The 23,439-nt window shown below is 38.6% G+C and overlaps 3 protein-coding genes across 7 annotated transcripts; 2 read left to right on the top strand and 1 right to left on the bottom strand.

The window, feature by feature from the left end:
- Positions 1 to 7,489: 7,489 nt before the first annotated feature.
- Positions 7,490 to 11,856, bottom strand: slc25a47a (solute carrier family 25 member 47a). 4 transcript variants are annotated; one of them, XM_067482285.1, is made up of 6 exons: positions 11,473 to 11,856; positions 10,844 to 10,887; positions 10,690 to 10,761; positions 9,839 to 10,018; positions 9,338 to 9,602; positions 7,490 to 9,137 (listed from the first exon to the last, which is right to left on the bottom strand). In XM_067482285.1, the coding sequence occupies exons 1-6, from the start codon at positions 11,507 to 11,509 to the stop codon at positions 8,824 to 8,826; spliced, it is 912 nt and encodes a 303-aa protein (XP_067338386.1). In that variant the 5' UTR covers positions 11,510 to 11,856; the 3' UTR covers positions 7,490 to 8,823. The 4 variants fall into 4 exon arrangements, with proteins under 4 accessions (XP_067338386.1, XP_067338388.1, XP_067338389.1 ...); XM_067482287.1 differs by having other exon boundaries at positions 10,470 to 10,761; positions 11,473 to 11,505; XM_067482288.1 differs by lacking the exon at positions 11,473 to 11,856 and adding an exon at positions 10,470 to 10,587.
- Positions 11,857 to 12,176: 320 nt separating this feature from the next.
- Positions 12,177 to 17,615, top strand: LOC137102609 (mitochondrial basic amino acids transporter-like). 2 transcript variants are annotated; one of them, XM_067482284.1, is made up of 5 exons: positions 12,177 to 12,557; positions 12,674 to 12,759; positions 14,707 to 14,750; positions 14,990 to 15,073; positions 15,866 to 17,615. In XM_067482284.1, exon 5 carries the CDS (start codon positions 15,899 to 15,901, stop codon positions 16,637 to 16,639), a length of 741 nt encoding a protein of 246 aa, XP_067338385.1. In that variant the 5' UTR covers positions 12,177 to 12,557; positions 12,674 to 12,759; positions 14,707 to 14,750; positions 14,990 to 15,073; positions 15,866 to 15,898; the 3' UTR covers positions 16,640 to 17,615. The 2 variants fall into 2 exon arrangements, with proteins under 2 accessions (XP_067338385.1, XP_067338383.1); XM_067482282.1 differs by lacking the exon at positions 12,674 to 12,759.
- Positions 17,616 to 20,874: 3,259 nt separating this feature from the next.
- Positions 20,875 to 23,439, top strand: LOC137102619 (uncharacterized). Its single transcript, XM_067482307.1, has 6 exons — positions 20,875 to 20,984; positions 21,080 to 21,340; positions 21,447 to 21,752; positions 22,303 to 22,401; positions 22,827 to 22,876; positions 22,973 to 23,439. The coding sequence occupies exons 1-6, from the start codon at positions 20,948 to 20,950 to the stop codon at positions 23,081 to 23,083; spliced, it is 864 nt and encodes a 287-aa protein (XP_067338408.1). The 5' UTR covers positions 20,875 to 20,947; the 3' UTR covers positions 23,084 to 23,439.

Below are 23,439 nucleotides of genomic sequence, written 5' to 3'. Positions count from 1 at the left end.
TTCTCTCCTTTCTGTTTCTCGTCTTCTTTTTCACCTCAGCCTTTTCCCGTCTCTCCTGGCCATGTTTGCCCTTTGTTTGCTGCTGTGCATTTCTCTATGTGCTTCCTCTGGTTTCTCCAAGCTTGCTCATTGTATTTTCTCACAAACAATTATTTCTCCTTCATCTTCTCCCTGCTACCTCACGCACTCATGTAGTTCATTTCAGGTCACTTTCACAAGCACATTCTGTGCTCTCTCATTTCCCCTTTACACACAGACTCATGGGTAATTATTAGCTGCTTCTCCAGCTATTGAGACTTCTCATCAGTAATACTGATCAATATTAGAGGTCATGGGTAGTGTGGGTTCCCTGCCTCTCTGTGCATGCTGTCGCAGGTTGTCTGGTTTCTGTTGAGAGTCTAATGTGAGAGAAGTTTTCTCCTGATTATTCCTAATTAACATACTGTATTATTTTAGCTTGCTTTTGAATAATGATTTTTTACTGCATTTTATTCCTGTCCAGTTGACTAAAGCCTGATCTAGCTACCTGTTTGCAATCATTCTCATCATAAATAACAGTTTCTTCACTACCTGGTCTGCAGGGTACAGGAGACTGTCGAACCTGTGTACCATCTGTAAGTCTGTGTACCACATCAAATGATGCAAGGCTTCAATAATCACAGACACTAAAACAGAGTTACACATCTAGCACAACTCTTTGACTCTTACCTGTTGCATTATTGCTGGCAGCTGGACTTTTCTGGAAATCTTTGCAGCTGTGGATGTGATCTTACTGAACTGGAGCCAAACATGCAACCTTATACAAAAGGCTGTCACTAAGTGACACCTGGGGGGAATCAGCTCTGTTAAAATGACTCCTATCTGTGAATGCCAGTCCTGCAGTTCACTGCATAGTACAACTGACCTGGCATCTTTCTACAAATCTATTTTGCTCTGCCACAAACGTTTAAGGAAAAGATATGGTATCTTTTCAGTTTGTGTGCAATGCCAGTGTGATTTCATTTCCAGAAAATCTTGGGAAATGAAAGCCATTGTGTTTATACCTGTTTCTAATGGACACAGTGAAAGGTGGCACAAAGAGCCTGCAGTCACAGCCAGAGATGGAAATGTAATAAATCAGTTGGGTGCATACTTGTGGGAGTCTGTTCTCAAAAGTATTTGTGATGCTGCGCTTGTATATGTATGTGGAAGGTTTTTTTAAATGTATCTATGCTCATCTGGCCAGATGTTGCCTTATAAAGTGTTTGATTATCAGGAAGTTACAATTGTCACATCTTATTGTGACGTAACAAAGGTATGTTAGATGATAAAACAAACACTTCTTTCAAAACCTACCTAAACTCCCTTATTACATGGAGGAAGGAAAGGGTAAGAAAGATGGAGGAAAGACACACAAACTGATTCAGAACCAGCACATACCTGAGCTGTTGTAAAATTATTAGCAGATATTTTAATATAAGTGTAAATACTAACAACCAGATTTGGCTGCATACTCAGCTTGCCCCATTGATCACTCCCCAAAGCTATTCACTGTAGAAGTTATTAAACAAGAAGAGGTAAAGAAAGATGACATTATGACTGCAGTGAACAGATTCACGGAAGAGTCCTGGTGTGGCAGCTACAAGAAAGACATTATCTGTTCAAATGTATTTGTTCAGGGAGAGAATATAACACCACATCACACAAAATCGCATGATACATTATATCATAAGATTGAGCTTCAACTCTTATACATAAAAAGCCAGCATGCAAAAATGTAGCTACAGCTACATGTAATGTTAGGTAAAACTACACCCGAAATATTTATCTTCACAACTGAGTGCTAGTGATGCAAATAATAACATGTTTTGTGCAAATGTTTATATTTGCCTGCTTAATTTATCTTCAGTGCCTCAAAAAGTTGAATAGGTTACTGAGGTTACGGTGATGGATGTGACTTTTCAGCAGTTTGTATCTAAAAATCATTTCACCTCACTGCATCAGAACTACGATAACTTACTGTAACAGTCTAGAGCTGTAACAGTCGAAATTCGATTGCAGGAAAAAGTTTTGATCTGAGCTGAGTTGCTCCATAGATTCACACATACGTCATCCTCGACAATAACACCAGCTGGTGGGTTTTAATGTTGTGGTGGACATGTGTTAGTAATGTTGCACTTAATTGTTGTAGGCATTATTATATGAGTGCATTTAAAGCTATTTAAAACAAAGTAAAATCCTTTCCTACTCTTCACTGGACAGTGGTGACCCTAGGTCCAGTTTCCAGTGGGTGCCCAAGACCTGCAGCAGCTACATATTTGTGCCCGTGGGTGGAGTCAGTTTAGAAATACTGTCACTGTCTGGGGCCTAAAAGATTGTTGAGAATGATTATATATTTGTGATTACTGTATAAACGTCTAAATTCTTTGAATCACTATATAGAGCAGTGTTTTAATGCCACTGAATGGCAGATTATTTTTACGGTAATTGTCAGTTTTTATAGAATGATGGCCAATTAGAATTAACATAATTTACCTGTGGAACAAAAAAACAAAAAACAAAAACCATATTGTAATATTGTATATTATATCCGATCTGCTGTTATTTACTCCATAGACAAATCTATTAGCTTGCTACACTCCACTGTGCAAAACCAAATCCCACAGAGAATGTGAAGTCTGCTTCACTTCTTTCTTTGTGTGTGTGCAACATTGTGTGAGGAACGACTCACAATAGCTCACAAGATAGCGTCTACATTTCACATTCTCCTCTGTGACTGAGATTTACATTGGTCTGTAATTACACCTTCCGACAGATGAAACTATCTCAGAAGAATTGCTTCAGGAAAAAATAAACAATTATGATGACTATTGTTCACTTGCTTTCATGGCACGTTGGAGTTACTTAGCCTACTTTAGTTTTCAGTTTTATTTTTACAGCTTAATTGGAGAGACTTACATTTACAGCTACAACTACAACAACAAATCACAGCACACTAATACTGAACTTGGAAAAACTGTGTTGTAGTGTTATGCACCCCATGACTGCAATAAATTTGAATGGATAGTTAGAGGAACACATTCCTCTAAAGAAAGCTTCACTCATGTTTTATATAATATTTCAGAAGTGTCTGTGTGTGTTGACTGATCTTGACCACATTTGATTTCCCAAATAAAGGTGCAAAGGAGAATTATAAAAGAGAGGTGAGAATGTGCCGTGGGTACCATATTTGTGTTCTCCAAACACATGTAACACAAACTCTATACCAAGTAGAGCATTTACGGCTCAGAACTGTGCAATAGAAAAAACACGGCAATCAGCCACAACATTAATACCCCATGGTGGTTTTAATGTTGTGGGGACAGGTGTCAGCATGGGCACTTCCAACTGGTTTGCAGCTATCAAAGCTGCGATGTACTGTGTGTTCTGACACCTGGCGATCACAGCCAGCATTTAATTTTTCCCATGCTGACCCCTGTCCACCACAACATTAAAACCAGCAGGAGCTTTAATCTTGTGGATGAGTGGTGTATATTCAAAACGTCCTTTCCTCCTTCCCTGTTGCTACTACTGGATTCAAGTGAGTATAAAGTACAACAGTGCCCCCACTCCTCTGCCTCTATCATCACCTATCGCTGCTCGTACACTTGTTAGTCATCAATAAGAGATCATTTTTAACCATGAATGCAGCCTTTGTTTCTCTCATTTTACATTAACAGATCTTGCTCCTCTCTATCTATTTTACAAAAGATTTAAATTCTAGTAAGGCTTTGATTTTCTGGAATATTTGTGTTAGATTAATATGCTATTTTAGCTATTTTTTGCCATTAAGAACAGCACCAGTTCTTGTTCAACCCTCACTCGTGTCCTTGTATAATCTTGCAGTAATTGTATTTTTAATGTTTTCTGTCCAGTTCCTCCCCCCTTCTCTTCCTCTCCTGCTAGCATCTTCACTGTTACCCTTCCTTCTCATCCCTCCCACCCCTCCATTTTTTCCCAATTGATGCCATCTGAGGTTGCAGGCCCAAGCCGCCGGAGCTGCAAATTTACCCAGCAGCACACGTCACTAACAGGGGAGCGCAGAGCTCCCAAAATAGCCCAAACAGCAATTGGTGAAAGGGGGCCCAAGTGGTGGTTACTGAGAACCGATTCTGACAACTAAATGAAGCTTTACAGACAATATGTGAACACCCATCATTTAATGAGTCACCCACGCAAATGCCGATGGTTGTGTTACAGTATGGACAGCCATTTAATTGCACAGCATGAGCCTTTTGAAGATCAAGAACTTTTAACGAGGGGAACTCAGACTTACTAGAGGCTCCTTAAATATACACACTTTGTATATGTCGATACAACTGAGTAAAGGTAAAGACTCTTCTGACGTGAATCATGTGCTAGGAATCATCACACTTATTTGCTTTTTAAAGTGCCACCAACACTGTTCACAATTGGAATAGCAATCTGTTGCATGATCTTCCTTCTTATTATTCTTGATCCTCTCAAAATGTAATATTTCACATCACAAACCTTATAGACTTTAGCTGTTGTTTTAACCCCAGGACTGTGATATGTAGACTGTTACAACAGGATTAAAGCATGGCAAACATGCTGTAAGTTAATTCAAAAGTAATGTGAAAAGGTGTCACTCAACGCTAGTGATTTTATGACCAACAAGCCTGTAATGTTAGTGAGATCTTTAGATGCTTGCATAATTGTGGGCTGTTGCATAAGGGAAAATAACATGAAGGGTTTAATTAAAAGCAGCTAACAAACGCGACATTCAGGGTTTTTTTCTTGTTTCACATGCAGTACGGACTGCAATTCCTAGAATTTCAGTAAGTATCCCATTGTGGAAAGGCCTAGTTTATGAAGCTGTGCACTGGGTTGGAGCCGAAATAAAAGCGTACAGTCTGAGCAAGCTCTGCACTGTTTTATGTGTGGCCAACATGAATCCTTGTATATTACAGAACAGTTTTTAATTATTGTTTTGTTACTATTAACTAAACACTAATATCTTTTTTATGGCATGAACAATTTTTAAGGATGATTTTGCAGTTAGTTTGAGAAATTGTCAATCATTTAAGCTGTCAAAAGATAAATATGCTAAAAAATATATGCTTAAAAAAACCTGTGTTTATATTGTTCTTGTTTATGACTTGCAACCCAACATGCTCTCACAGAACTGACTGAAAACAGATTTCCTGGGGTCTCACCCAAAACGACCCCACTTCATCCTCTGAGTAAATCTGTTATATGTAAGGCAATTAAATCATTACAGTTGAATTCTTTATAAAAAGGTCTTTATTGCGCCCATGGCGGGATAAGCAATGCCCACGCAATTACACATGTATAACAGATGAAACTTATAATTTAACACATACAGTATCTCATGTGGAGTTCATAATTGTTAGTTCACACAACATGAGTCCAAAAAGAAAGAGATGCAGTAATCATATCTGTGGGCCAGTTGGATTCTTGACAGTACAATCAGCTCAATGTTTCCCAGATTCTGTGTGATATTACTTGTGGATGAATCTGATTTACTTAATTAATTTATTAAACAATAGGCCCGTTTGTATTCTTACTCAAAGTTTGAAAGTGAATGGAAGTGGTGGATACTATTTTAAGAAACTTTAGAATGGGATACATTTGAGGATGTCAGTCAGATGGTGACATCCTCTTTATTTAACTTCCTCTACCAACCACTGGAAGTGGTTGGTAGAGGAAGTAGACTAAGCTCAAGTAGACTAATTTTACGTTTCCCCTTAATTTACTGTGTGATACTGAAGTACACTTACCTGCTAACTAGTTAAGTACACCTTGCTAGAAGCCGCACACCTCACACTATTACACCACCGGCAGCCTGATCCACTGGTAGAGGCAGAGTGGATTCCTGCTTTTTTGTTGTTAATGCCAAAATCTTAACCTTTCATCTGAATGTCACAGCAGAAATCAAGACTCCGACATTTTTCCAATTTTCCACCAAATGGCTCAGTTTCCTGTTCATAGGAGTGGCACCCAATGTCTGCTCTGCTGTGGCCCATCTGCTTCAAACTTCAACATTTTCCGAGATGATCTTCTGCAAACCCAGTTTGTTAATAGGGAATACTGTTGCCTTTCAATCTTTTCCAACTGCTTTCATCTGAACTCCAACATCAACAAGGCATTTTCACCCAGAGAACTGCCGCTCATTTGGACACTGCTCTTTCAAAGATCCTAGACAATTTCAAACCCTGGATATGGTTGTGTGTGGATTTCCCGGTAGATCTGCAGTTTAAAAAAGTCAGAGACTCACAGTTCACACAATACAAGCTCAGGAAGACACAGGTCCACCAAACTGACATTCTACTGCTCAATCACTTAGGACAGAGCTCTTAGGTTTGTCGTGTAGTAATTAATGTCACCTCTCACAGCAAGCAGCACCTGGCTGGTCCCTGGCTCTGCATACAGAGAAGACACAGACGTTTCAATACTAGTAGGGGCTGCAACATGTCCCCTAAACAGTCTGCTACACCCAGACACACACTCCTGTGATCAATCCACTTCAATCAACTCACTACAATCAGTTATGGGCTTGAATCAAGTGAAATCCCTCCACCCACATGTCCACACAAAAGCAAGGCACCAGTACAGATCCATTGTTACACACTGAGTTCCTGCAATGTGAATAGCTGATGATATATTTGTGTTAACTTGTGAGTGCATATATATCTGACTTAGGATGTGGATATTTATAATAGGTTTTAATTTTAAATCTCAGAAATATGTTCCGTAGGTTTAAATGTTCATTAAGACAAATCAAAACAATTGCAAACATATATTATCATCATATATTCCATAATCGTTTACTATAATAGGACTGTTTTCCCAATTTTCATGCCAAGCTTACTAAGCACTTGTATTATCTTTCCAAGTAAATATCTAAGGTAATTCTGTGCCTGGCAGCCTTGTAGAAATTACACACAATTGACAAAGTAGCAAAACACTAAAAAATACAACAAAAGAATATCTGGTATGTAGATCTATCAAGTGCACCTTTTAGAGAAGTTTTAGGAACCTTTTTAAGTTTGTAATAATTTGGGTTATGCAGGTTTGCAGATGTAAACACTAGATGGCGGCACAACTCCACAGACCAGCACAATGGCCATAGAAACATTTGGTACTATCAAACATCCAGGACACATTTCAGGGGCCTGGTGGCTCAGCGGTAGACCGTTGGGTTGGGATGCAAAATCTCACCGCACCAGATGTGGCCCCACCCAGCCACAAAGGGCCGGCACTGGTCCCAAGCCCGGATAAAAATGGGAGGGTTGCAGCAGGAAGGGCATCCTTCATAAAAAATAAAAAAACCTCATGTCAAATCAATGTGCGGAACACGTCCTGTTGTGGCGACCCCTGAATGGACGAGGTGATCTTGATCTTTTTAACCATACAGGACACATTTCTACAGGACTTCATCTGAAAACAAGTGTCATTCGGCCATGTTATGAAAAAGTTATTTTATTGTACCTTTTTTGTGTAATCAACAATCATTAAGTTGTATTGTCCACCACATTCATTTATTAATTTGAAATGTACTAATCACTTCAACAGGTTATTATATGGAATCACATTGAGTTACACAGCATTTTGTGTCCTTTCTGTAGTCACTTGCTTACTCCCTGAATCCTGCACACAAAATACAATCAAAGCCACAAGCATAGAGGAGATGATATTCATAAAAAAGATGTGTTCTCGATGATGATATTCCAGCATACTTGCTTAGAATATGTCAATATTAGAGCTGCAAATATAAGAATATCATCACATCTACCCTGTTTTAGTGTGATTAAAGTTAAGTCTCTTTGACTGAAGTGTAGATGAACTGGGTTAGCGGCATAAAGATCAGTAGATCAGTAGTTAAACAGAAATTTATACAAAATTTAATACAACAGTTACCTTTGTTTATTACAGAATGTCCAATGAGCATAATTAATTACACAAATACATTTGAATAAATATCAGTGATATTTTTCCTGTTCGAAGAACCTGATTTAACTATTTCCTCAAACTTCTGAAATCAATACCTTGAATTGTCTACATCATATCAGCAGACATTGTCAGTGTCGGTGAGTTAAACAAGTAGAACTTTGTTCTCTTCCAGACTGTTGAAGAGCAGGCAGGTAAATAAGTTGGCAAACCCACTCTGCTTTTATTTACGAGAACTTAGTTACTGGGCGTAATAGCAGCTACTTTCGCAGTGATATGTATAATATTCTTTTCCTAATTCAAAATAACATTGAGATTTAAAATATACTATAATTTAAACACTATAACGGTATTACAATTAAAAAATGTCCAGCTGTGACATTTCGCTGAGCAGTGAATATAATCATGTGCAAACACGAACCGTGGGCCTGGACAGGTATCATGCTTGCTATTTTGTGCAAACGGCAGTTGATCCCTAAAGTCTGCATTCAAGGCATAAACCAGTCTTGACATCGTCAAAAGTAGCTTACGTCCTGGTGGTCTCAGCAGTCATTCAGACTGTTTTCTTGTCACACAGAAAGTAAGCAAAGATAAAAGGTAATAAGTTGGGCAGGGATGCCATCTAGTGGTCAAACAGCTGCTGGTCCTATCTCTGGCACCAAGAGTGCACCCATAAATTACCCTTGAGCATTCTAGGATAGCTAACCCTGTCGAGCTTATTATTACATACGTAACAGACAGCTCCAGTGATAGTTGAGGATATAATCATACTTAAAAATATTACAATGCAACAGATATTTACTTGCTAAATGTCTCAATGTTATATAAATAAAGCAGTACAATGTGAGACCCATAAAATGGAGGTAGTCAATACTAGTCAAGCCCAAAGCGAGGGGGCTCGACGCTGTTTGGTTCACCTCGAAGAAAACCAGTAAGAACCTCGTAAATAACAAGCACAACCATGTTAACAGGGAAGGCACGCAAACAGTTGATGCCTAGGCTCTTAAAAAAAAACCCAGCTCCTTCTGTTCGTGCCGTCTCACGGATGCAGTGGAAAAAGCCCTTATATTGCTTTGTCTCCCTTGTACCGTCGACCTGCAAACGTGCTTTTATCACGTCCATTGGTGTTCCTACAGTCCAACCCGCCATTCCTGCTATCCCACCGGCCAGCATCACTGCACTCCAATCTGAAGAAAATGGAAAGCCACCCAAGTTAACAAAGATGGAAATTAATTTTGGTAACATAATGGGCTCAATGTGGATGTTTGCTTTCGTACTGTTTATCACAGGAGGTAATGCTGACGTCAAGGATATGTGGTAGCGTACAGCTAATGCAGCACAACACGGTGACTGACACTGATGAGCAGCAAGCGGCACTAATTTTTACCTGGTCTTTTTTTGCTGTTGTCTGTCAGCCATTCACAGGCAGTGGTAAAAGTCAAAAAGAATAGTGCGTAAGAGGGTCCGTCTCTCAGTATAAGTGGGAGAGCTCCTCTGTAGAGTCCTGTGTAACCCTCCTCTTTGATAATGCTCAGCAGACAGTGAACCGGACCCTGGTACTTGGGTTTGGGAATGTTGGGTCCTCCTCGCTTGAATTGTGTCTGACACTGCAGACGTGTTTTCACTATGTCACCAGGACACATCACTGATATCTGTTGAAGGCAGAGGAGGAGAATCTTAGTACCAAGAGTATCAATAACAAAACCTCAAAAAACACATTAAACTCAAGTTATGCACTCCTGAGATTAACAGTTTTTTTGTGTTTTGCATAAAGTAACTCTTTTATTTCACATTCCTAACACTTTCCAAATATCAGATTTGCAGGTGAAATGAAGCACATTATTAAGAACAATGATTTTCAGGCAGCTTGTAAAACTGTTTCCATTACCTGAGCTACGCCCGCCACCATACCAGACAGAAAGACTTCTAGTTTGGTGTTTGGACCACAGCCTGCTCCTCGTGCCTGGGTCAAACACTGCAGGCAGTTCCTGTAGGTGCCAAACACCACCGAGGAAGTCAGCGAGATTGTGATAATGGGAAAGGACATGCCTTTGAAGAAGCCATGCACCTGATGTTATGAAATAGGGAAAGAAGACCATGAAAACCAATGTAATGTCTGTGTTCTGCCCTCTCATGAAAATATTTTTGTTTTTTTCAGAGGCTAATAGACATTCAAGTTCAAACTCAAAACATTCATTAGCAGGTAGTCAAAAATGTGTAGCTGACATTGTTATATGATTAACAGTGTTACCTAACCCCAAGTGACACATTTGCCAAATGTGTAATTACTGTACTGTACAATTTCTGTGGTTAATTGTCTTTCACAAACCCCCTCTGAATTTTAATGCAACACAAAATGATTACTTTCTGTTGGCCTCAAATACCCAGTTGTGGGTCGTATTCATTTCTGTTTCAGACATAGTCACAAAATAGTTTCAGGGAGGATGATTTTTAGAGAACAGCTTAATAAATTCAAGTAGTTAACCTTTCATCAGACAGTTTTGACTTCTTTAAAACACCTGGTTTGGAGCTGTATGCCGAGGTCTGGTCCAAACTCATTCTGCTCATTCACATACTTGGTCTCTTCCAGTGTCTTTGTAGTTGGGCTCGGCTACTTACAGGATGCCTTTTTTGGTCCTTAACAAATTGTCAGAAATATATATAACAGTTTGCTGGCATACAAAACAGCTACTAGCTGTCATGTAGTAGTGTCATGTAGACTACTCTAGTTAGACTTACCCCTTCTTTGGAAAATGTTGCCACTGTGCACTGCCATATTCCAGTGAACTGTTTCTGGGTTTGAATTCGAACCTATACAAATTTAGGAATGCAATGTAAACATTATTCCCATTTTTATAAAGCATTTCTTATTGTTTCCAGATCCTTTACCTACCTTCACAGTATCCAGAGGGTAGCCCACAGCAACGCCACATGCCCCTGTGTGTTTCCAGAGAAACAAGAGCATCATGGATACAACAGAAACACAGACAACAGAAACACAGGATTACAGGCTTCAACTGTAACACTCTGATTCATGTGCAGCTGACAGGAAGGTCAAATTTTTAAAATATATTCATTTTGTGTTTCTAATCAATAAAAAAAAAAAGAAAATGCCTGGTCTGAAAATATAAGCCACTAAGACTCAATGCACGTGCTTAAATGTCTCCAACTAAGCAGTGACAAATTGAGATCATGACCAGTGTTTGGCCCCATCAGATCATGACCAGAGAATGTAAAAAAATGTTTTTCCATTTGTTTCCAAAAACGTTGAAAATGCTGATCTGTCATTGAATCCATTACAGACTAATTATCTGCGCCCAAATGACAGTTCTAGCAATGCAGTGCCTTCATATATATTAATTCCACTGCAGTTCACTCAATACTAGAGTGCACATTACCCTGAGTAAAAGATAAGCGATGTTTAAAGAAAGAAATACATGTTAACATAATAGTTATTGTAGCGCACTATTTAGCAATAGTGCCAACTGATGCTAGTAAAACTGCTCAGGCTTTAGCTGTTACCTGCAAATGATCCAGACACAAAATCGGCGATATGCATCTTGTCAGATGGTGACAGACCAACAGATATTTGTTAAATGTGAGGCCTTTTTTCCTTCACAATACGCTACACAAGCATAACCTTGAGTGTTGATGTAATAAACTGGCCGACTCTGTGACGTATTTCCGGTAACTACTACAGTGCCGAACGAGCGCTTAAGCCAAACATCGGCGACTGAAAACCTTGGCTCCGAGTTTTACCGAAAATAGCCGAGAGGTGTCTGTATATACAACAAAAAGCACATGGACGGCATAACTTTAACTAAGTCGTTATTTTATGTGAAACTCTACATATAAAATCCTCACCGTTTTATGTTTTGAACTGTTTAAGCATAATCCTACATACCATGCAGTATTTATTAAAAAAAAAAAAAAACATTTTTAAATTAAAGCTTTAGATCAGCTTATCAAACACAACTATACTACAGGTAAAAATCCCTCCATGCAGTGACACTACTTCCAAAAGCCAAACATCGCACGGCGCTTGTGGCGCATTTTAACTGATGTATTTGTCGGTATTTTTCCGTAACACGTCCACACACGGCCCCGGGACCGTGAGGATTACACGTGAAGCCGGCTGTCAGCGTTATCGCTTGCCTCTGATTGGGTAGAAAGTCGGTCGTCGCCGGTTATCACGCCCCCTACTAGATACTTCCTGCGTCGCTAGCTCGCTGCTACAGAAATAAACCTCTTTGATACGAAAGGCGGGGAGCGTGTCTGCAGTAACTGACTTTGGCACAACGTTTAACGGAGGTCCATAGGTGACCAGGAGACATTCAGTACAGAAGTAAATAAGTACCAAGAGAAATAACATTGGCAGGTCTTAGAGGGGGGAGTCGAAACCACCTTGCCTGTGCTATAGCTAAAATTGACTGGAAGTCGTTAAAGGTTACTGTCAGGTTTATATAGAAATAGACGGGTTTTGGGGATAAATCGGATTTCGCAGGGTTTTTGGTGTCATCTCCATTTAGCTTGAGAAAATATCCAGTCATTCTCTGCTGGGTGACGTTAAAGAGCGGTGATGGACTTCGTTGCTGGATGCATCGGAGGTAAGCCCGTGGCAGCGACACTTCTCTTACCTACTTTAGCGATGTTGTAATTTGTTAGATTAATCTAAAATCTTGTCTCGCTTGAGTTGAAATGTCCCTTTGTTTTTTTACGATAGGAAACCACAAGCATGCCTATCACCACCCATACGAATGTGATGCAACCCTATCACATGATTAGCGCACAGTGGAAATCCCACCGCAGGTGTGCAAACTAAAGCCGATCCTGTAAATTCGATAAAAGCCACTTGTTGCACTTGACCTGGTGTCAGACCTTAACATCAATGCGCTGTGTACAAAGTGGTGCCTGGCTTATTTTCTTTATTTCAACTGCAGAATCCAGTAGATGATAATTAGGGAGTGAATTATTCCCTACTACATTCTGTGTGTTGTTGTAACAAACCATTTAACAATTGGTTGATTTTTGTTTTTGCTAAACAACTTAACACACAAGGTGCTGCCGGCGCTAGCTCGATTAACCCTTTGTAAGTCTAAAGAACCAACTTACAGAGGCTGTTTCAGCCGTACTCATTACACTAGTGCCACTAGTGTTACATGGTGACCTGATTGAGAATTGAAAGCAACAATACAGTGGTGAAACTTGAGGCTTGAAGCTGGAATATCTCACACTTCAGATGCTGATAGCCTAAATCAGTACACACCTCTTTATAGACCAATCCCATTCTGTCTTTACAGTGGCTGACATCAGACCACGTGGTTTCCATCGCTCTCAGAAGGTCGTTGTAAAAAGTGAACCGTACGCAAAAAATGGGGAAACTTTTGGTGTTTAAAGTTGGCCTAGTTTGTCCAAAGTGTAAAAGGAAATGATTGAAAACAGCAGACTTTGCTCACATTGTCAAATGTTACAAAAAGGTGGTAACACAAGATGTTTATTAAACTATGATGCAAGATCCTCTGCTTGTTTTTCCTGGTCCCAGATCATACCACTGAGGTGAGGTCACTGACCGTTCACTGGTGTGAAACCCATGCTTGTTTGTGTTCTTTTCCTGGATTACAACTGAGACTGGCTCCTGTCAAATGGGTCATGTGACTAAGCAAGCGCTTACATGATTATCTTGCTGTGATCTGTTTACTCTGGTAATACAGATGAGCCAGTAACTATGTTTTAAAAATATTTCATAAATTATGATTAGGCATATTATCCTTTAACCACACACCCATTTAATCCACAAATTTATTTGTGAAAACAAACAACAATTACTAATAAGCTAAAAATATCACAATCTGCTTCTTGCTTCTTGAAGTGGGGTGATAGTCACTGTGGGCAGTCTTCCTATCTAAAACTGTAGTATATGTATTTTGATTAGGGCTGATTTTTCTAAGGTAATTTTCGGTTAACGTTGGTGGTCTGTCCAGGAACTGTTATCAGGTTCTACATTGACTCAGCTGAGAAGCCCAAACTAGCATCACAACACGGGTATGTGCTGCATAAGCACAGATTATGTAATGTTAAATGGTACACTAGACAGGGTTTTAGAGAGTGATGCTGCCCAGCTAACTGGCTCTGGTTCGGTAATGTGGTGTTACCATAGAGGAGATTGTAGCGTATTCTAAAATTAGACTGCCAACACCGACCGGTTTTGGCTTAAAGGTTTTGGGCCAAAGACTGAATTAGTCAAACTTTAATTAGACTTGCTGAAAGTACTGCAGCACTTTGCATGATTTGTGTGAGAATGTACATAGGATTTGAATGTATCTCTCTCCTATATCTGCCGCTTTTCAAGTTGACAGACAAGTGCTTCTCACCAGAGACTGTGGAAATGTGTGCTACTATCTCTGTATATAAACAGTTAACAGCCTTCACTCTTTTGCATGAAACCACAATAGTTTTAACACTTTTGCTGAACTAATTGTTTTGAAATAGGCTATAAAGGTACAGATAGTAACAATGATGACAACAAGTATAATTATTTAATCACAAAATTGAAAGACCTCATAGTTTTTGGGGGTATTGAGTTTGTAAACTAATATAAATTGTGTTCGTATATATGATTTACTTTTGGCTTTGAATTTGCCATGTATGAGTGTAATAGTGTTTAATGTAGACAAAAATACTCCCACAGGAGTCTACTTATTTACAGTTTACTGAACAGTTGACAGTGTCTAATGAATCTTTCCTCTCTGTCTTCAGGTGCTGCCGGTGTCTTGGTTGGACACCCATTTGACACAGTTAAGGTAGCAAATGCTTGTTTATAATAGACAGTAAAAGTACAAGACATCTTTAGAAGCCTTAACATATAGGTCTAATTATCAGTGCTGAATGTTTTTCATCAAGTAGTTATGTCATAAATTGACTTTTTATGTAGCTGGCTGATTTGAATGTAGGTCATTTTCTCACATTACCCCCTTACGTTTAATAAACACCGCAGTTTGAGTGATCTGGCAGATCATTGAGAAGTGCCTTTCTTTTCCAGGTGAGACTGCAGGTTCAGAGTATTGATAAGCCTCTGTATCGTGGGACCGTTCACTGTTTTCAGTCCATTGTACGACAAGAGACAGTAAGTAGATTTATTTTACATACAGATCTAATGCTGTCATTGTGCATTAAGGGAATTCATGTGATATTATTTTATGTGCTGTATGTTTGCATGCTTTGTCTGGAGCTAATGTTTTAGGGATGGCATTGGCATTTTAACAATATTTGGTTAATCTGTAACAGTGGATGATATACAGGTCTTCATTGATTGAGGTATGACTTGTGTTTGCTGCAGAACTGATAAAATGCCAAGTTACATAAATTGGAAAATTTAACTCCATCATTTCATTAAAAAGCTGTTACTTTTCAACCACTGTCCAGACAAAAAAACAATGTTGACAAACTTGCAGGCTTCACTAGAGAACGAGCATTAAATCAGGCTTAACATGCTGTATCTACTAAAAGGCACTAAACAATTTTAATGCTCTTAAATACACATCCTACCTTATCTCATGATGGGAGTTACCTCTGTGTTTTACTTTAACTGTAGTTAGTCCAGCTGCTGTAAACATCTCCTCAGCTAGGACAAATGTTCAAATGCTGTTGGACCCATCTTCAGTTGGGTTACAGTTACTGCCACCAGTAAAATACATCATAATCAGAGCAGAGGGTGTCGCTTATACAGTTCAACACTTAAAGTTGATTCTGTTTGTGGCTTGTTTGATTAGAGCACAGCTTGTTCCCACATTAGTACTGTTGATATAGCTGTGCTCGTCGCTGTAATTGTTTCCTTTCTTCCCCCAAAGGAAATCTGCATAATGTCATGTTACAGTGATGTCAAATCACCTCCGCTAATGCAATTTACTCTCTGCAGGTATTTGGTTTGTATAAAGGCATTGGATCCCCTATGATGGGCCTTACTTTTATCAATGCTATAGTGTTTGGTGTCCAGGGGAACACCATGCGTATGCTAGGACATGATACCCCCATGAACCAGTTCCTTGCTGGTGCAGCCGCAGGTGCCATCCAGTGTGTCATCTGCTGCCCTATGGAACTGGCTAAAACCCGCATGCAGATGCAGGGTACTGGAGAGATGAAGTCCTCTAGGAAGATGTACAAGAACTCCCTGGACTGCTTGGCACGCATTTACAACCGTGAGGGTCTGTGGGGCATAAACAGAGGCATGGTAACCACACTAATTCGTGAAACACCTGGTTTTGGAGTGTATTTCCTGTCCTATGACGTGCTGACGCGCAGCCTTGGCTGCGAGCCTGACGATCGTTACATGATCCCCAAACTGCTGTTTGCCGGGGGCATGGCTGGCATCGCCTCCTGGCTCTCCACCTACCCTGTGGATGTCATCAAGTCACGGTTCCAGGCAGATGGTGTAGGTGGAGTCAAACAGTACAGCAGCATTGCTGACTGTGTGCGACAGAGCATACAGAAAGAAGGCTACATGGTGTTCACCCGAGGTCTTACCTCCACGCTGTTACGAGCCTTCCCTGTTAACGCAGCTACGTTTGCCACCGTCACCCTTGTCCTCATGTATGCTCGTGGCGTGGAAAAAAGGCCACAGGACTGTGAGTCAGTGCAGCCAACCAGCCACCACACACAGATACAGCAGCAGGCCCAACCATCCAGCCTGTAACAGAACAGAGGTGTCACCCTCAACCTGTGCACTTTACAAGAGCATGGAGAGATAATAGAGTAATAAAGGGCTCATACTGAGTTTCACATCAGAATAGCCATTCCCAGTTATGAGACAGCTAAAATACCTGGTTTGTGTAAATGGTTGTTTTTACTGTAATGTCAAAAAGAAACTAAGAAAAAATATATTTATTTTTTTTTAATCAATAATTTATGTTTCAGGTTTGCCTATAAAGAGGCAAACTTGTAAAGGAGATTGTGTTACCTTTTTAAGAAGGTGATGAAACAATGTTCCAGACTTGTTAATGAGCCACAAAACTGGCAGTGTGGCTGGGTATTGTGTACACTGTAGACACTGACTTTGGTATCTTTATTATATACAGTATACCTTGAAATATGCAGTGTTTAACTGTGTGTGCGTGTTTTTGTTTTAGTAACTTCTCTGTATAGAAAGGTTTCCTGCCTTATATATACTTCTATTTTGTGTAAGGAAGCTTAAGCACCTGAACCGAACTGCATCCTCTGAAGAGCCAAGTAAGCAGGAGAGAAGGAATGTAGCCTGTAGCAAAGCTTATCATGTTTGTCTGCTTGGAAACCAAAAAATGTATTGCAGGGCTCTGCAGGGGCTGAATGCAAAACGTCTGCATGGAAATCTAGATTATAGGCAGCATTATGTTTTTATTTATGTTTGGCATGTTGTGTTCATTGAATATTATGAAGTTTTATCATTGAATAAAAAACTGATGTATTATTAAAGGCCTAAACCAGAAGTGGAACACAGTGCTACATGAGGCTCTGTACTTGTCCCACTATTGTATTTTTACTTCTTTTTTGGATTGTATTTCATTTCAGTTTTGTAAATGTCAAATCAAATACTGTTTTTGATATATTTTTAAAGCTGCTTTTTTTTAAAAAAAACAACAACTGATGAGCTAACGAACATCCCGATATTCACAATAAACCTCAATTTCTTTGTTCGTATTCTTCTTGTTAAATTTGTTGCAATTTAAATATACTTCAAGATCCTTTGAAGCAGGTTCTGTGGGAGGAAATCTTTATGTATTTGATCTAATGTCCTAATTTGTGCTCAGACACTGGAACAGTTTTTTGTGAGGAAAATGAAAAACTACTGCAGCATGGAGTGTTTTCACACATTCTCTGACACAACCTCTAAAATTAACTCTAAATAAAGTTAATTTCCTACTTTGGGTTACTGTTTATTGAGCCTGCATTTTAATGTTTCCCTGAGGCAGAGTTATTGTTTATCTGAACTTTGTAAATGTAGATTTACATGCAGCAATATCTGATCTACTTAACCTTCTGAGTTGGGCCCATAATGAGACTAGTTTAATTTATTTCCTTTCAAACACTGCGCTCGGATCTCCCATTTAAATTGCTAATCTGTTCTCCTTAAGGCACTTTCCAGGCACTTTTGGAAAACTATTAACAAATAAAACTATAGTTACTGCTGTCATTTGTGTATGAAAACTATTTGTCTAAGGCAGTTGAAGGAGCAGGAATTTACACCTGCAGTAAAACCTTCAGTATGTTGAATGTAACATGCCTGTGTTCACTCAGGTATTTGTGACTGATAATATGAGTTGAAGGACAAAATAATTTTGTAATTGCTTGAATTTAAACATTACATGTTTGAGTTTTTGAATGCTGCTGAGTTACTAGAAAAATTATGGTTACTAGGTATGTAAAAGCTACTTGTGTTTAATAATCAATTTGATATTTTAAACAGATACAGTACCTCAAACATCTGCTATCATCAAGTCCAGTTGATGTGAAAGTTGTAATTAGATGCAACATGTACAGGGTGTAACTATATTAATGTTTGGATTTGGACTGTGTTTGTTACTGTGGGTTTCTGTGTGTGTGTGTATATATATATGTATACATATATATATAAGGTTTAACATTGTGGTGTAGTTTCCTAAATGTCTGAGTTAAGCAGTTTGAAATGTTACACTAAAGAGATATTTTTGTAACATTGTTCTACATAACCTGTCTAGATTTATCACTGAAGATATTTACAACTGGGTGAATAAAAATGGTTTAACAGCTGTTCTCTGCTATTGTACATAAAAATAAAACACTTCATTTGTCAGAACTTTTGTTAAGCATAGAGCATATTGTTCTTGTGAGTCATAACAAATTACACTATATATATATATATATATATATATATATATATATATATATATATATATATATATATATATATATATATATACACACACACACACACACACACACACACACACACACATACATACATACATATATATAGTCCTTTTGGACTATCTCGTGAGTTCATGGTCGCCACAGCGCATCATTGTCCGCATAATGATTTGGCACAGTTTTTACGCCAGATGACCTTCCTGACGCAACCCTCCTATATTTCTACCGGGCTTGGACTGGCATTGCACAGCTGGGGAGGGGAAGGGGCTGTTGGGGGTTCAGTGTCTTGCCCAGGGACACTTTGACATATAGCTGGGACTGGGGATTGAGCTGAAGACCCTGTGGGTGACTGCCTTTACCAACTGAGCTACAGCCGCCCCCCAAACTATACATACATCCCATCAAAAACAGTTGAGTGCAACGGTTAAAGGTTTGCAAAATTAATCCTAAAGCTAAATAATACAACTAAATAATAAGGATGTACAATTAGCATTAGTATTTAAAATGGTCAAGTAGTGTTTAAAAAAGTAGTAAAACAATGGAAAATAAATGCAAAAGTTTGCCTTGATGAATAAATAAAAACAAATAACTTTATTTCTGATGAAGGGACATTTATACTAACTAACTGATCCTTATGTTATGTTTATGAAAACAATGTTTTGTTTTGTAACATTTTTTGCCATTTCAAAAATGAGTGGACAGTTGTGTTTGTGTAGCAATTTTGGTGCTAAGTGGCAATTTGAAACACAGTTCACTGTTTAAACAGATTAATGATGAGCAAATGTGAACAATAAAAAATCGACTATTGCACATGACAAAAGTTTAAATGTAATTTATGGATAATTAGGTAAAGGTCAACAAAGCAACATGGCACACAATTACTGGGCGTTTTTCGTTCGTTTGTTATTTCACAGTCGTGAATTACACAGCCTCTCATGAGGTGTAATCTTATCTGGCATTTAAGGTGCAAGGGATATGCTGTGCATCTGTTGAGTGAACTGCAGACAATAAATGATGGTGCCATAAACTGTTTATTCATACGACTAAATTGTTAATCATTGACTGAGACTGAGGGGTTAAATAGGATGAGAGCAGCTTTACTCTTCAAAAGGCCCCATGCAAATGTAGACTGCTCTTCCTCTTCCCTTAAAATCCATTGATCCTTCCTGATGAAAACGTTGAGAGGAACACTCAGACAGACAGACTGACTGACTGAAACCAACAAAAAAACCTCATAAAATGTCCAGAATGAGTACTCTGCCCTCTCCTGATGAGCACTGGTAAATGTCAAAGGGTTATTTCATTCAAAATGGACAAGATTTTAAGTTCAAGTCTGCACTATACATCTTTGGAAGACATTTAAGTTAAAATAATTTCACTTATGTTATTGCAAAATATTTTATTGTTTTGTGATTACATTTCTTTGTTGTTTTTAAAATTTTAAATGATTTAAACACCTAACAGACAAAAGATAAGCCGGGAAAGAAGAAAAACATAAATAAACACATTGTTATTAATTCCTGTTCAACATGAAATGTGAACACAAGTTATAGGTCAATTTCTTTAACTTTGTCTTTTTAGCTGTTCACTGAAACCTTCCTAATAAGATCTTTATTTGATCTGCATCATATTTTGTTGATATCACAAGGTCTGTTGCTTGTGAATACAACCTCATGCAAACAACAATAAAGTTAAAAAGGTTTTATTTTTAAGGAGGCTGAGTACACAACTCAAGATAGCAAATCCAAAATGAACAAATGAATAAAAGGTTCAAAATGACTTCTGTACTGATGGTGTGTCGTAGTATTTGGGTTTTATATTAACCTAATTGAGCACATTGTCAGAAATTAAAATCCAAAATATTCAAATGTTGTCCATTATCCCTCACAGTAGATTTTAAACATGTGTTATCTGTATGGATGTGTTTGATGAAGCCTCAAATACAGTCAGATCCACCACTGGTAAGTCTTTTTCTCTAAATCAGCAGGTTGAGCATGTTGGTAAATACAGGAAGTGACATTACAGTTGACTAATAATAGGAGTAATAACAATGAACATCCAGTGTACCACTTTGCAGTGACCAGGTTACAGGGTGGCTGGAACCAATCGCTTAAAGGAAAGGATGCTACTCCTGCTGCTGATCTCTTTTATCAGAACAGGTAAGAGACTAAGTCATAGTCTTGATTTGTAACTTTGTTTTTATAATCTTAGCATGTGGTAGAATACTCAGACCGTCTTTATCTTCAATATACAGGCATCAAAGGAGAAGATGGTCTATTTGAAGAAAGCGGTAATAATGTTTCATTTCCGTGTGAAGAAGACTTAGTCTGCTTTTATATGTGGCAGATCAGCACAAGCAATGCGGCTGAATACATTGCTGTATTCAATAAGAGAGAGACCCAGAAAGTTGTTTCAGAGGACAAGAAATGCACTTTCAACATCCACAATCTAAAAGAGAAGGATTTAGCGCAGCATCAATGTCAACAAAACTCAAATGTTTTCACTCCTAACAACAGTGAGTGCTATCAATTTGAAGTTGTGCCAGTGGGTTAATGCAGAATTCAAGCTATAAGAGACACGAAGAGAAATCTCTGCTCTAAACGTGTTTTTCTTTCTCTTAGCCCCCACAGTCAACCCAAAGTCAAACCTCAAGCCCGGAAAAACAGTGTCACTGCAGTGTGTTTTTCTCACCTCCATGGAGCAGAGACATTGCTATACACAGCAGCAACAATATGTCAGCCTGATGTGGGTGGATGAGGTCGGCACTGTGATAGAAGAAGACTCCCAACATCTGATAAAACAGCAGTCGTCTTGTGATATAACTCTAACTGTCTCCCTTCACACAACGGAAAAGAAGATGTTTAGGTGCCAGGCAACTGTGGCTGAACGAGTTGAGACTTCACTGAACATTACTGTAGGAGACTCAGGTCTGTTTCTGGTGCATCTTAACCCATAGAGCATTATTAGGTAATGGGGATGAAGTAATGAGAAAATGTGTAAAACCTGCAGATCAAGGTACAGCACTATTCTAAGAGACCAGCTCTGATACACGCGTTCTTATTTATCATAACTTATGTAATATGTTTTAACTAATTATTTTAAAACCAACGTTATTGTCAGTATTTTATCTGTGGGAAAAACTGTGGCATTTTGGAAAGGATGTTAATTTTCGGTCATGGCAGAGGTTCAGTGTGAGATTGATCATATTATATGCATTAAGCTGGAGTCAGGAGTTTAGTTTCGGCTCCAAACAGGGTCGGTTAGCTCATCCTAACTATTATCGGAAGTCCAGCTCATAATTTTCCATCAAACCACAACTTCTTGTTTTTACTCTTGAGTTTTTGCCCAAATTTAAGAAATGCATGTTAATCAGTGAACAGTAGAGATGCCTGGTGACAATTTGATACCAGGAACACGATTTTCAGCCATACAAAGCATTATTTTAACATGATAAATGACTGTATTTTGTCCTTTCAGGTGGAAGCCAGTACATGATTGGGGGAGCTGTGGGGGTTGTGGGCTGCGTAGTTTTGACAACATTTGTTGTCATATTGATCATGAACAAAAGAAGAACAAGTAAGTTGTCCTAAACTTTCTGTGACTTTAGGAAAGGCTTGTTGAAATTGCTACTGTGGAAAAATTGTCACATACGTTTGCACAAGCCAGTTCATACGTAGCCTAGCGCCTACAGAGGCACCTACATGCATGTCACCTTGCACAAGTGTAAGCTTTGTGGTCATTTAGGCAATCTGTTATGTGACAATGTGCTAAGATCTGTTTTCACTGTTCACCACATTAAGGTGTGTGTTCTGCAAATGCAGGCCCATAATGTCAAACGGGTCATAGGCTTTTTCAGTGTTTATTGGTTCCTAGGGTGAATTCATTTGATCACATGTAGCTTAAAAGAAAAGTTTTGCACTGACAGTGTCAATACAATTAAAGACCATGTGAAATTAAATTGAATTAAAATATTAATTTGTGTATTTGTATTCTTATTTTAGACAGCCAGGAGCCTGATGGGCAATGTTCTGTCCAGTCCAATACCAATAACGTAAGTTAATTCTCTTCCAGATACATATAGAGCATTATCTTTTTTGCTTTTCAGCACATGGAAAGTTGATTAAACTGTGTTAAATTTTGTGTTTAGGTTATTAACACAGATGATGTCATCTATGCCGATGTTATTCTCCCTGCTAGCGCTGACAGAGTCTGCGTCCATGAGTGCGAGTCCAGTGAATACGCCTGTGTCCGATACTAATAGTCGGCTGGTCAATGTAAAAATTAGAGTTTGTCTTTTTTCTTGGCTGCTGTCATGTATTTCTACACCTTATTTAAACATTTGTTCGCATATATTTTCTGCCTTTTATTTAGGTGTAGTATCTTGTTAAACACCATGCATGTTGAGTGGTTGGAGGGCTTACTGTAGATGTTTGAAGGACGTTTTTACTATGTTCAACAGTATTATTGTCATTTACCTCCATGATTGTTTTCTTTGCAAAACCTTTATCAGAAATAAAAAAAACTTCAAACTTAAAGATAAAATAGTTTGTATATTGTGAATTATGTTGCACAATTTGTAATCATCTTAATCTTGCAAGGTGTGAATAAATACAC

This window comes from Channa argus, chromosome 17, assembly GCF_033026475.1.
Source record: "Channa argus isolate prfri chromosome 17, Channa argus male v1.0, whole genome shotgun sequence".
Lineage (NCBI taxonomy): Eukaryota > Metazoa > Chordata > Actinopteri > Anabantiformes > Channidae > Channa > Channa argus.
Note: the sequence above shows the minus strand (reverse complement) of the source record. Positions and strands in the feature narration are given on the sequence as shown.

Coding starts and splice junctions, on each gene's coding strand:
- slc25a47a (XM_067482285.1), bottom strand. CDS start 11,509: ATGCATATCGCCGATTTTGTGTCTGGATCATTTGCAG. Junction 10,762..10,843: donor ACCCTCTGGATACTGTGAAG/GTAGGTAAAGGA, acceptor AAATTTGTATAG/GTTCGAATTCAAACCCAGAA. Junction 10,019..10,689: donor CAACATTTTCCAAAGAAGGG/GTAAGTCTAACT, acceptor TCATAACATCAG/GTGCATGGCTTCTTCAAAGG.
- LOC137102609 (XM_067482282.1), top strand. CDS start 12,530: ATGGACTTCGTTGCTGGATGCATCGGAG. Junction 12,558..14,706: donor CGTTGCTGGATGCATCGGAG/GTAAGCCCGTGG, acceptor CTCTGTCTTCAG/GTGCTGCCGGTGTCTTGGTT. Junction 15,074..15,865: donor CCATTGTACGACAAGAGACA/GTAAGTAGATTT, acceptor TACTCTCTGCAG/GTATTTGGTTTGTATAAAGG.
- LOC137102619 (XM_067482307.1), top strand. CDS start 20,948: ATGCTACTCCTGCTGCTGATCTCTTTTATCAGAACAG. Junction 21,341..21,446: donor TGTTTTCACTCCTAACAACA/GTGAGTGCTATC, acceptor TCTTTCTCTTAG/CCCCCACAGTCAACCCAAAG. Junction 22,877..22,972: donor TCCAGTCCAATACCAATAAC/GTAAGTTAATTC, acceptor TTTTGTGTTTAG/GTTATTAACACAGATGATGT.